Source organism: Mustelus asterias, chromosome 3 (assembly GCF_964213995.1).
Source record: "Mustelus asterias chromosome 3, sMusAst1.hap1.1, whole genome shotgun sequence".
NCBI lineage: Eukaryota > Metazoa > Chordata > Chondrichthyes > Carcharhiniformes > Triakidae > Mustelus > Mustelus asterias.
Window position 1 is genome coordinate 89,199,366 of NC_135803.1, and position 12,672 is coordinate 89,212,037.

At 50.5% G+C, this 12,672-nt stretch overlaps 1 protein-coding gene across 1 annotated transcript in view; it reads left to right on the top strand.

Moving 5' to 3' along the window:
• Positions 1-2,821: 2,821 nt before the first annotated feature.
• Positions 2,822-12,672, top strand: part of plxnd1 (plexin D1) — a 166,290-nt gene continuing 156,439 nt past the window's right edge. Inside the window, exons 1-2 of the mRNA XM_078210138.1 lie at positions 2,822-2,887; positions 7,439-7,624. Of these exons, the coding sequence (XP_078066264.1) occupies positions 2,822-2,887; positions 7,439-7,624 (252 nt within the window). The remainder of the gene's footprint in view (positions 2,888-7,438; positions 7,625-12,672) is intronic.

Consider the following 12,672-nt stretch of genomic DNA (forward strand, 5'->3'; position numbering starts at 1 on the left):
GGATGGGATTGAGGTTCATAAGGAGGAGGTGTTAGCAATTCTGGAAAGGGTAAAAATAGATAAGTCCCCAGGGCCGGATGGGATTTATCCTAGGATTCTCTGGGAGGCTAGAGAGGAGATTGCAGAGCCTTTGGCTTTGATCTTTGTGTCGTCATTGTCTACAGGAACTGTGCCAGAAGACTGGAGGATAGCAAATGTTGTCCCCTTGTTCAAGAAGGGGAGTAGGGACAACCCTGGTAATTATAGACCGGTGAGCCTTACTTCTGTTGTGGGCAAAGATTTGGAAAGGATTATAAGAGATAGGATTTATAATCACCTAGAAAGGAATAATTTGATTAGGGATAGTCAGCACGGTTTTGTGAAGTAGGGCGTGCCTCACAAACCTTATTGAGTTCTTTGAGAAGGTGGCCAAAGAGGTGGATGAGGGTAAAGCGGTTGATGTGGTGTATATGGATTTCAGCAAAGCGTTTGATAAGGTTCCCCATGGTAAGCTTTTGCAGAAAATACGGACACATGGGATTGAGAGTGATTTAGTGGTTTGGATCAGGAATTGGCTTGCTGTAAGAAAACAGAGGGTGGTGGTTGATGGGAAATATTCATCCTGGAGTTCAGTTACTAGTGGTGTACCGCAAGGATCTGTTTTGGGGCCACTGCTGTTTGTCATTTTTATTAATGACCTGGATGAGGGCGTGGAAGGATGGATTAGTAAATTTGCGGATGACACTAAAGTCGGTGGAGTTGTAGACAGTGCGGAGGGAAGTGGCAGGTTACAGAGGGACAAAGATAAGCTGCAGAGCTGGGCTGAGAGGTGGCAAATGGAGTTTAATGCGGAAAAATGTGAGGTGATTCACTTTGGAAGGAGTAACAGGAATACAGAGTACTGGGCTAATGGTAAGATACTTGGTAGTGTGGATGAACAGAGGGATCTGGGTGTCCATGTGCATAGATCCCTGAAAGTTGGCACCCAGGTTGATAGGGTTGTTAAGAAGGTGTACGGTGTGTTAGCTTTTATTGGTAAAGGGATTGAGTTTCGGAGCCAGGAGGTCATGCTGCAACTGTACAAAACTCTGGTACGGCCGCATTTGGAGTACTGCGTACAGTTCTGGTCGCCGTATTATAGGAAAGATGTGGAAGTGTTGGAAAGGGTGCAGAGGAGATTTACCAGGATGTTGCCTGGTATGGTGGGAAAATTGTATGAGGAAAGGCTGAGGGGCTTGAGGTTGTTTTCGTTAGAGAGAAAAAGGTTAAGAGGTGACTTAATAGAGGCATACAAGATGATCAGAGGATTAGATAGGGTGGATAGTGAGAGCCTTTTTCCTCAGGTGTTGTTGGCTAGCATGAGGGGACATAGCTTTAAATTGAGGAGTGATAGATATAGGACAGATGTTAGAGATAGGTTCTTTACTCAGGGAGTAGTAAGGGCGTGGAATGCCCTGCCTGCAGCAGTAGTGGACTCGTCAATATTAAGAGCATTCAAATGGTTATTGGATAAACATATGGATGATATTGGAATAGTGTAGATTAGATGGGCTTTAGATTGGTTCCACTGGTCGACGCAACATCGCGGGCCGAAGGGCCTGTACTGCGCTGTAATGTTCTATGTTCTAACTCCTGCAACAATGTCCTGGGATGATTGACCACCAACCACCACAACCATCATGAGATTACAGTTTCTGGTCGAGTACAATTCTGCTGCTGCTATTGGCCAACAGCAACTCATGGCTGCCCAGTCAAGTTGTTAGATCTGTTCAAACGCTGTCCCATTTAGCACGGTGATACTGCCACCCAACACAATCGAGGGTATCCTCAATATGAGACTGGTCTTTCTCCACAAGGACTGTGTGGTGTTCACGCCTATCGATACTGTCATGGATAGATGCATCTGTGGCAGGCAGGTTGGTGAGGATGAGCTCCTATAGGTTTTACACATTTGATCATTCCCTCACCACCTCCCGGAGGACCCGGCCAGCTCAGTCTATGGTGATGTCACTGAGTCACTTCTCCCTTCCCATCATCCAGTCACCTAAACATTTCTTCCAGCTGCTGTCTGACCTGCTGAATATTTGCAGCTTTTCTTGTTTACATTTTTGACAAAGGGTCATCCAGACTCAACATTAGCTCTATTCTCTCTCCACAGATGCTGCCAGACCTGCTAAGATTTTCCAACTTTTTCTGTTTATATTTCTGATTCTGGCATCCATTGTATCTTGCAACTTTATTGCCACACTGTGCTAACCAGAGGGTGTGTCTACCCCCTCGGCATTTATCCCTGTGTCTAAAATGGAGTGACAATGAACCAGCACGACTGAATGTCCAGAAATCAATCAGGGAGATTTGGGTCAGACCATGGGGCCTCTCTGCCTCGACCATCTATTAGCCTGTGCATCGTGATCACACAGTGTCCACCAATCTCCAGTGAGACTGCCTCCTCACAGACGCAAAAATACAATCAGGAGAATCTGTGGGAAATGCGGTCTAAGAGTCAGGCTCCAAGAGATGGTGGTTAACCAGAATTCACCACAGCATGAACAACATCACCACACAACTCAGAGTGTGTTCCTGAATGTTTCTGAAAGCCTGTTCCAAGGATTGTAGTGGTGACAACTCTTAGTGAAGTAAAAGGCTCTTTGTGGGCCCTATTGTCTATAGGAGAGTGAGCGGTCCATTGGAGAGTCAGCGGTCTGTTGTCTATTGGAGAGTCAGCGGTCTGTTGTCTCTTGGAGAGGCAGCGGTCTGTTGTCTCTTGGAGAGTTCGTGATCCTCAGTTCCAGCCTGGTCAAGATCAAGAAGGGAATAGAAACTGAAAGGAGGGTCAGAGGTAATGGCAAGAGTTGCCGGAAATTTCATTACGCTGATCAAGATGGAAGAAAATTATTTGGAAGTGGAAGTAAGAAAGGAAAGTAGAAAAATGGATTGCCTCTGGGAAGGAGAGAGTTTGAGTACAGTCAAGGTATATTCCCATTGGGGGAATCTAGGACAAACAAATCCAGAATTTCCTGGATGACAAAGGAATAAGAAGATGCAGGAAAAGACTGTGGATGATACAAAATGAGAACAAGGAATAAAGGAAATTCAGAAAAGTGAAGGAAGAAAATGAGAGAGGTAAAGAAAGAAGATGTAACTAACAAAAGGAAATCCAAAAGTCTTCGATAGGCAAATAAAAAGTATAAAGGTGGTAAAAGGAGGAGTGGGGCTGCTTAGGGAGCAAACGGAATTTACGTTTGGAGGCAGAGGACATGGTGAATGCATCAGTCTTGACCGTGGACTGAGGGCATTAGAAAGGCTGGCCATACTTCACATTGATAAGTCACCAGGACTGGATGGGATACATCCAAGGATACTGAGAGAAATAGGAGTCGAGATTGCAGAGCTACAGGCTGTAATCTTCCAATCCTCCTCGCGCACAGGCCTGGAGAATTGAAAATATTACGCCCTTGTTCAAAAAGGATTTAAGGATAAACTCAGCAACTCCAGGCCGTTTAGGTTAACCTCTGTGGTGGGAAAACTTTCAGAAATGATAATCTGGGACAGAATTTATCGTCACTTAATCACAAGGGTGGATTAATTAAGGAAAGTCAACATGGATTTGTTGAAGGCAAACTGTGTTTAACTAATTTGATTGAGTTTAATGGTGTGAAAGCAGAGAGGGTTGATAAGGGTAATGTGTTTGATGTGGTGTACATGGAGTTCCAAAGGGCATTGATAAAGTGCCACATAACATGCTTGTGAGCGATGTTAGAGACCATGGAATAAAAGGGACAATAGCAGGTTTGATACAAAGTTGGTTCATTGATAGAAAACAAAGAGGAAGGTTTATAGTGAATTCCCGAGGGAATGCTGCTCTTCCTGACCCGTATTAATGCCCTAGACTTTGGTGTATGCGGCACAATTTCACAATTTGCAGATGACTCACAAATATTTTGAACTGTGAGGAGGATAATGATAGACTTCAAGAGAAGGCTGGTGGGATGGGTGGGCATATGGCAGATTAAATTCAATGCAACAAATGTGAAATGATCAGTGTTGGTCAAAAGAACATGGAGGGAGAATATAAAATATTCTAAAGGAGTGCAGGAGCAGAGGGACCTGGGAGCAAATATGCATTTATCATTGAAGGTGACAGGATAGGTTTAGATTGTGGTTAATAAAGCAAATAGTACCCTGGGTTTTATCAATAGGAGCATGAGTACAAACAAAAGAAAGCTATGTGAAAACACTGCTTTAGCCTTTGGTTCTGGGTGCCACAGTTTAGGAAGGATGTGAAAGTTTTAAAGAGAATGCAGAAAAAATTCACGAGAATGGTTCCAGGGATGAGAAACTTCAGTTTTGGAGAAGGATTGGGGAAGTTGGGACTGTTCTTGGAGACAGTAAGAAGTCCCACAATACCAGGTAAACATCCAAAAGGTTTATTTGGAATCACGAGCTTTCAGAGCACTGCTCCTTCATCAGGTGACACAGGAGCAGCGCTCCGAAAGCTCGTGATTCCAAATAAACCTGTTGGATGTTAACCTGGTATTGTGAGACCTCTTACTGTGCCCACCCCAGTCCAACGCCAGCATCTCCACATCATTCCTGTTCTTGGAGAGGAGAAGGTTGAGAGGAGATTAGAGAGAGAAGCTCAAAATCACAAGGGGTCTGGACAGAGTCGATAGGGAGAAACAGTTCCCATTGGTGGAAGGATTCCTTTAGCCACAAGGACCACGTCCAGCTCCCTCTTGAACCTATCTAAAGAACTGGCTCCAACAGCTTTCTATGGTAGAGAATTCCACAGGTTCACAACTCTCTGAGTGAAGAAGTTCTTCCTCATCTCAGTCCTGAATGGCTTCCCCATTATTCTTAGACTATAACCCCTAGTTCTGGACTTCCCCAACATCAGGAACATTCTTCCGTATCTAGCCTGTCCAGTCCCATCAGGATTTTATATGTTTCTATGAGATCCCCTTTCATTCTTCTAAATTCCAGTGAGTACAAGCCCAGTCGATCCAGTCTCTCTCCATGTGTCAGTCCTGCCATTCCAGGAATCAGTCTAGTGAACCTTCACTGGACTCCCTCAATAGCAATATCCTTCCTCAGACTGGGAGACCAAAACTGCACACCATACTCAAGGTGTGGCCTCACCAAGGCCCTGTATAACTGCAGCAAGACAACTTTACTCCTATACTCAAATCCTCTAGCTATGAAGGCCAGCATTTCCTCACGTCTGCTGTACCAACCTTCAGCGACTGTTTCACCTTGACACCCAGGTCACGTTGCACTTCCATTTTTCCTAAACTGCCAACATTCCGATAATAATCTTCCTTCCTGTTTTTGCCATCGAAGTGGATAACCTCTCATGTATCCACATTATGTTGCATTTGCCAAGTATTCGCCCACTCAGCCAGCCTGTCGAAGTCACCCTGCAGCCTCTGAGCATCCTCCTCAAAGCACACACTGCCACCCAGCTTAGTGTCGTCTGCAAATTTGGTGATATTTCATTCAATTCTTTCGTCCAAATCATTAATGTATATTGTGAATAGCTGGGGTCCCAGCACTGAACCCAGCGGTACTCTACTGATCACTGCCTGCCACTCTGAAAAGAACCCGTTTATTCCCGCTCTCTGCTTCCTGTCTGCCAACCAGTTCTCCATCCACATCACTACGTTACCCCCAATACCATGAGCTTTAATTTTGCTCACTACTCTCTTGTGTGAGCTCTTGTCAAAAGCTTTTTGAAAGTTCAGATGTACAACATCCCCTGGTTCACCCTTGTCCACCATATCCATACCCATAGAATCCCTACAGTGCCGAAGGAGGCAATTCAGCCCATCGAGCCTGCACTGACAACAACAACTGGTCACATCCTCAAAACATTCCAGAAGAGTTGTCAAGCATAATTTCCCTTTAGTGAATTCATGCTGATTTAGACCAATCCTGTCACCGCTTTCCAAATGCTCGGTTATTGCATCCTTAATCATTGACTCCAGCATTTTCCCAACCACCAATGTCAGGCTAACTGGTCTATAATTCCTGGTTTTCACTCCTTCCTTTTTTAAAAAGTGGGTTACATTAGCCACCCTCCAATCCATTGGAACTCTTCCAGTGTCTATAGAATGCTGGAAAATGATCGCCAACGTGTGAAACAGAGGGCACAGGTTGAAAATGATTGGGGAAAGCAGCAATGGAGACATGAGGAGAAACAACTCCACACTGTCAGTGATTAGGTATGTATGTCTGAGAGTGTGAATTTTATAGATTCACACAGCGAGTGGTTAGGATCTGGAATGTACTGTCTGTGAGCGTGGTGGAGACAGATTTAATTGAGACTTTCAGAAGGGAATTGGATCATTACTGAATGGAGGGCGATTCAGGTTGATCAAGAAAGGCAGCAGAATGGGACTAGCTGAAATGCTTCAGCATGAACATGATGGGCTGAATGGTCTCCTGTGTTGTATCCATTCTATGATCCTATGAAAGGGGGGGAATGTTGGATAAGGAACCCTTCCCAGCTGCTCCCGGGTCTTCTCAGATAATGCTTGAGAGCAGCATTGCTGAGGTATTGTCCCAGCTCCTGACTCACTGAAGAGATTTTGATTTGATTTGATTTACTATTGTCACATGTATTAGTATACAATGAAAAGTATTGTTTCTTGCGCGCTATACAGCCAAAGCATACCGTTCATAGAGAAGGAAACGAGAGAGTGCAGAATGTAGTGTTACAGTCATAGCTAGGGTGTAGAGAAAGATCAACTTAATGCAAGGTAAGTCCATTCAAAAGTCTGACAGCAGCAGGGGAGAAACTGTTCTTGAGTTGGCTGGTACGTGACCTCAGACTTTTGTATCTTTTACCCGACGGAAGAAGGAGGAAGAGAGAATGTCCGGGGTACGTGGGATCCTTAATGATGCTTCAGAGGATGGATTTTCCATGGTTGTGCTCTTGGGATGACTATGGAGTAAACAAACACATTGGCGTCTGCAACCATCCTGCAGACAGTTTATTCAGTTTGAAGCTCTTGGCTATGGAGGAAATATTTCAAATGTGAAGGCAACAATGGGACCTTTGATTGTGGAATATGATGGTGTGGCCCCTGGTGGTGTGGGCTCTCGGGTGGGGCTGTAAGTCCTGGGATAGGGGGGTTTGGGCTATGGGAGAGGTTTTGGGCCCTGGTGCAGGGGAGGAGGTGGATTGGGTCCTGGGGCTCAGGAAGGGGGTTGGCCTGGGCCCTGGGGAGGAGAGGGGGTGTGTCTGGGCCCTGGGGCAGGGGAGGGGGTGTGTCTGGGCCCTGGGGCAGGGGAGGGGGTGTGTCTGGGGCCCTGGGGCAGGGGAGGGGGTGGGTCTGGGTCCTGGGGAGGGAAGGGGGGAATCTGGGCCCTGGGAGGAGGGGCTTGCAGGAGAGGGGGGGAGGGGGGCTTTGGTGGTTGTCAGAGAGTGTGTGAATTGAATTAACTGCCTTTTAATTTATTTTTGCAGCTGCAGAATGAACAGTTGGACTGTGGAGCGGCCCACCTACAACATCCTCTCTCCATCAAGAACCCATTGAAAGCAAAGCCAATCCTCATTGAGAAGGGCCTGAGCTCGGTGGCAGTGTCGAGTGTAAATAACCACACAGTGGTGTTTCTGGGCACTGCCAGAGGGCAGCTGCTGAAGGTATGTCACTATCTGGGCCTCCTACCCTGCAGTGTGTGCCAAGGGCTTCTCTTCTCACCCTCTCTCTGTGCCACACATCAGCATATTCTGTAGCTTCCAGGTCCCCTGAAGCCACAGCCAGTGCTTCCTGGGGCAACTCGCCCAACGATTTGCGCATTCCCCTTCCCCCCAATCCACTTCCCTGAGGGAGGCAACCTGCTAAATTCTCACCTCCCCATGTGTGGGTTCAGGGTGTGGGATATGGCTAGTTCTGAGCGCTGGGCATTCCCGCCATGACGTCCAGCTCACCCTGTGCTATTCAGGTTTATAGTTCATGTTGGTTAAAAGCTGCTCTTCGATCTGTCACATCATTGCTGAATACAAGTGTCAGTTGTGGCCACATACTCACCCCCCGAGGAAGTGCCTTATGGATTCCGTGGACCACATATATGTAAACTGTCCCCGGCGGCACCCCTTTATAATTTTCTGAAAGATCTGTCACTTTCTGTTTGGTTGAATCTCAGCCCCACCCTCCTATCTTCGGACACCCGGTATGGAGGGGGGGCTGTGGGAGGAGGAGGACCCCCTGATGGGCTCGCTCCTGGGCCTAACCAGGCTGGTTATTAATAGATCCAGGCAGCAAGCGGTAGAGTGGGAGTGGGGGGGGTGGGGGGGTCCATCCCAGCTGTCTGCAACTCTTTGCGGCTGTGTTCACCACCGGGTGTCCCTGGAAAGAGAACACATTGGGCCGATTTTACCATTTTCATTCTAAGTGCTGAATCTGGGCACAATTCAGATCCGACTTGGAAATCTGCTTTCAGGCGCCCCCAAAAGCACTTAGCCTGAAAAAAAAATTACGAGTCTGAATTGCGCTGTGGGTGGGGCTTAGCGTGCCTGAAACGATCGGAGCTCTGAACTGCGCATGCGCAATTAGAAAAAAATTTAAAATCGCGCTCCTGTCACATTGCTCCCGGGCCGCAAAAAGCTGATCAAGTGGCTCAGGAGCGATGGTCCCCACAGACATCACCCCACACCCCTACAACATAACTTTCCCCCTTATCCCCCCACCCCCTCGCTGCCCAGACCGATCGCGACCCTCTGCCCCCTTTGCCCCCCCCCCCACCGATCGCCCGCAGAGTGGCAGCTGACCCCCCTGCCCCGCCACCGATCCCACTCCGCACACCAGAGATCCATCAGGCCTCCTTCCCTCCCCCCACCAGAGATACCTCTGCCCTCCCCAACCCCCCCCCCCCGCCCCACACACACAACGACCTGGCCTTCTTCCTCCCTCCTCCCTCCCCCCACCCACCAGAGATACATCTGACCCGCATCCTCCTCCCTCCCCACCACCAGAGAATGATCGGGCCCATCCCGCCTGCCCCCCCCCCCCTGTCCCCCCCCCGCTGCCCCCCCCAACCACACCAGACAACAATCTGCCCTCCTCCCCTGCCCGCCCCCCCCTCCCCCCACCAGAAAATGATCGGGCCTCCCTCACCCCCATCCACCAGAGATACATCTGACCCGCCCCCCCCTCCCCCCACCAGACAATGATCGGGCCTCCCTCCCTCGGGCGCGATGCAATGGTAAAATCGGGCCCATTGTGTCTGCCAGCACCATCACGGCATTCCACACCCACTGGGCGCGCCGGGACTGGGGTGCGGTATCGATCCCCTGAATCACAATTTGTTTGGATGCCTACGTTTCTTTGAAGATTCTGTTTAAGGGGCTGTCTTTTAAATTATTCTTCTATTTGTTGATTTGGCTTATTTGGTTACCCAAAAGAAGTTGCCCTGAGGTAGTCGAAGTGGATTCAAACCTATTGAAGGCTTGAACATGTGATGCAGGCTGATACTCCACTATAGGAGCATGCTAAACCGAGGTGCTATCTGCCCAATCAGTTGGCTATTAAAGATTCCACAGCACATTAGGAGGAGCAGGCACATTATCCCAGCCAATAAATATCCCTCAATTAATGTCAAAAAGACAGGTCATCTGGTCATGTTCACATTACTGTTTGTGGGATCTTGCTGTGCACAGATTGCCTACTTCTCCGACTTCACAATAGCGACGAGACCTTGAAAGGACTTCACAGGATTTAAGGCACCTGGAGACATCCTGAGGCTGTGGAAGGCTGTTCCTTTAATTCTCCATCAGACTCAGAACTCTGTCAGCATCAGGAATTGGAAATGTCAGTGAATGGGAAGCGACACTCGTCACTGTCCCCTCCCCTCCACATCCACTCCCCTCACCTCATCTCCCCTCACTTCACCTCTCTTCCCCTCGCCTCCCCTCTCTTCCCCTCGCCTCCCCTCTCTTACCCTCGCCTCCCCTCCCTTCCCCTTGCCTCACTTCCCTTCACCTCCCTTCCCCTTGACTCATCTCCCTTCCCCTCGACTCACCTCCCTTCCCCTCCCTTCCCCTCGCCTCCCCCCACCCTTCCCCTCGCCTCCCACCTCCCCATCCTTTCCCCCTCACCCACCCCAGCACCTCCCCCTCCCTATCCCTCCCTCCCCCTCCCTCTCCCCCTCCCTCCCCCTCCCTCCCCCTCCGCCCTCCCCCTCCCTCCCTCCATCCCTCCCTCCCCGCCCCTCCCTCCCTCACCTCCCTGCCGCTCCCTCTCTCCCTTCCACCACCTCCCTCTCCCTCCCCCCACCTCCCTCCCCCTCCCTTCCACCTAACCCTCCCCCTCCCCCGCCTCCCCACTCCCCCCTTCCACTCACCCCCTCCCCTCCCTCCCCCCTCCCCCCTCTCCCCTCCCTCCCGCCTCCCCTCGCTCCACCCCCGCTCCCCTCCCTCTCCCCTCCCCCCTCCCTCTCCCCTCCCCTACCCTCTCCCCTCCCCCCTCCCCTCCCTCTCCCCCCTTCCACTCTCTCCCCCCTCACCCCCCCCTCCCCACCTCCCCCCTCCTCCCCCTTCTCCCCCCTCCTCCCCCTCCTCCCCCTCTCTTCCCTCCCCCTCACCCCTCTCCCCCCCTCACCCCTCTCCCCCTCACCCCTCTCCCCCTCTCCTCCCTCACCCCTCTCCTCCCTCACCCCTCTCCTCCCTCACCCCTCTCCCCCCTCACCCCTCTCCCCCTCACCCCTCTCCCCCCTCACCCCCCTTCCACTCCCTCCCCCTCCCCTCCCCCTCACCCCCCCTCCCCACCTCCCCCCCTCCTCCCCCTCTCTTCCCTCCCACTCACCCCTCTCCCCCCATCACCCCTCTCCCCCTCACCCCTCTCCCCCTCACCCCTCTCCCCCCTCACCCCTTTCCCCCTCACCCCTCTCCCCCCTCACCCCTCACCCCTCTCCCCCCTCACCCCTCACCCCTCTCCCCCCTCACCCCTCTCCCCCCTCACCCCTCTCCCCCCCCTCACCCCTCTCCCCCCTCACCCCTCTCCCCCTACTCCCCTCCCCCCACTCTCCCCCCCCCTCCCCCCACTCTCCCCCCCCCCCCCCCCCGCGCGTCTCCCTTCCCCTCCCTGGTGCTCTCTGCTCATGAAAGTAATGAAAAATAAATTTTGCAGCCTATAAAGACAGACATTGTGGACTGCACAGACAGACAGAATGCAGCTACTGATTCAGTGGCTGGGGGCAGGTGAATTCACCTCTGGTTGTGTTCTGAGGCTGATCAGATTGAATGGTTGAGTTTCTCCCTGAGGCAGCCCGCTCTTACAGTAACTCTGTTATCAATCAGAGCAGCTGGATGCTGTTATCAGGCTAGGAGCCAGTCTGATTGGAAGACACTGTTAACAGCTTCACTGTACAGGAGATTCAATCTGCACTTCCTGTGTCCCTCTCTCTTATCAATATCACAGCATCATCCTTTCCAAATCCCCATCTGAACACACTTCCTCTCCTTATCCTCACAGCATCATTACCAGCACTCAGTGCTTTGTTTGCTCCACTAATCCATCCTTTTCCAGAATCTGGAAGCTTCCTTCCTTTTGAGCTGTCTTCTTGCAATGTACAACTCTTTGAAAAGGTCAATGTGACATGTCACACGGTCACTGTTTCCTGGTGACCTCCAGTTCTCTCACACTCTTCCTAACCCAGTTTACAAAGGAGAATCCCTCTGACACTGTCTCCTCCATATTCAGCACTCACAGTCTGACTCTGACCCTCTCTATCACATGAGTAAGGGGGGGGGCTTGTGGATTGAATAGGTTCACAGTCCTGGATTGAACTCACCACCGCATGAGATTCCCAGCCATACGTCCAAATGATTTTCAGCAGGGCTGGATGATCCCAGTAGTGGGTTGGGGCTGGATAATCCTGCGTCTCGTCCACTTGGATCAGCTTCACATTGTGTACTTAAGAGAAAGCTGGTCAGAGATTCCCAGGGTTGGCAGTGGAGGTAGACCAGGAGAGGTCAGGACTGAGGGTGCTGCAGACCAAAGGCTCGTTCCAGATTAACATTCTTCAGCTGCCAACAAGAATGACTGGCGTTTTTCTGCAGATGCTGGAGGTTCAAAGCCCCTGGGCAATCCCAACAAACAAGGTGTGTGTACGTTGGGTGAGATTTAGCGGGACCGTTCACCATGGTCGTGGAATCCTCACCAGAGGACCAAAATGGAATTTGTGTCGGTGAGATCTCAGTTTGAGATCTTCCCCACTCTCGGCTGGTCATGTAATCAGCTTCTGAAAGGGCGTGAAACTGATTTGCATGATTTTAAATAAGTTTTAATATAGTTAAAAGGCTTTACACCACAGCGTCTGGTCAGATTGAATCTCATGCCACTTCCTCGGTGTGACATCATACCAGCATGAATCACAACTGGTCTCCGAATACACAAACCAGTCATGATGACTACGCCAGGAGAATGGAGGTACCTGGAGGCCATGGGGGGTTGGGGGGTGGGGGGGGGGGGAGCGCCAAGGCAGGGCATTGCCAGTGGGGTTCTGACAAAGGGGAAACTCTCCTCCAATGAGGGTGTCCCCATATGCGTGGTGGAGGGTAGAGGGCAGAGCCCTGATGACAGCAAGGGGCCAGGGATGGTGGTTGTGAAGGGGGAAGAGTGTCCCTCAATACATTTGTGGGGGTGGGGCATTTATTTTAAACGCTGATCTGGGGAACCTTTAAAGATGGCC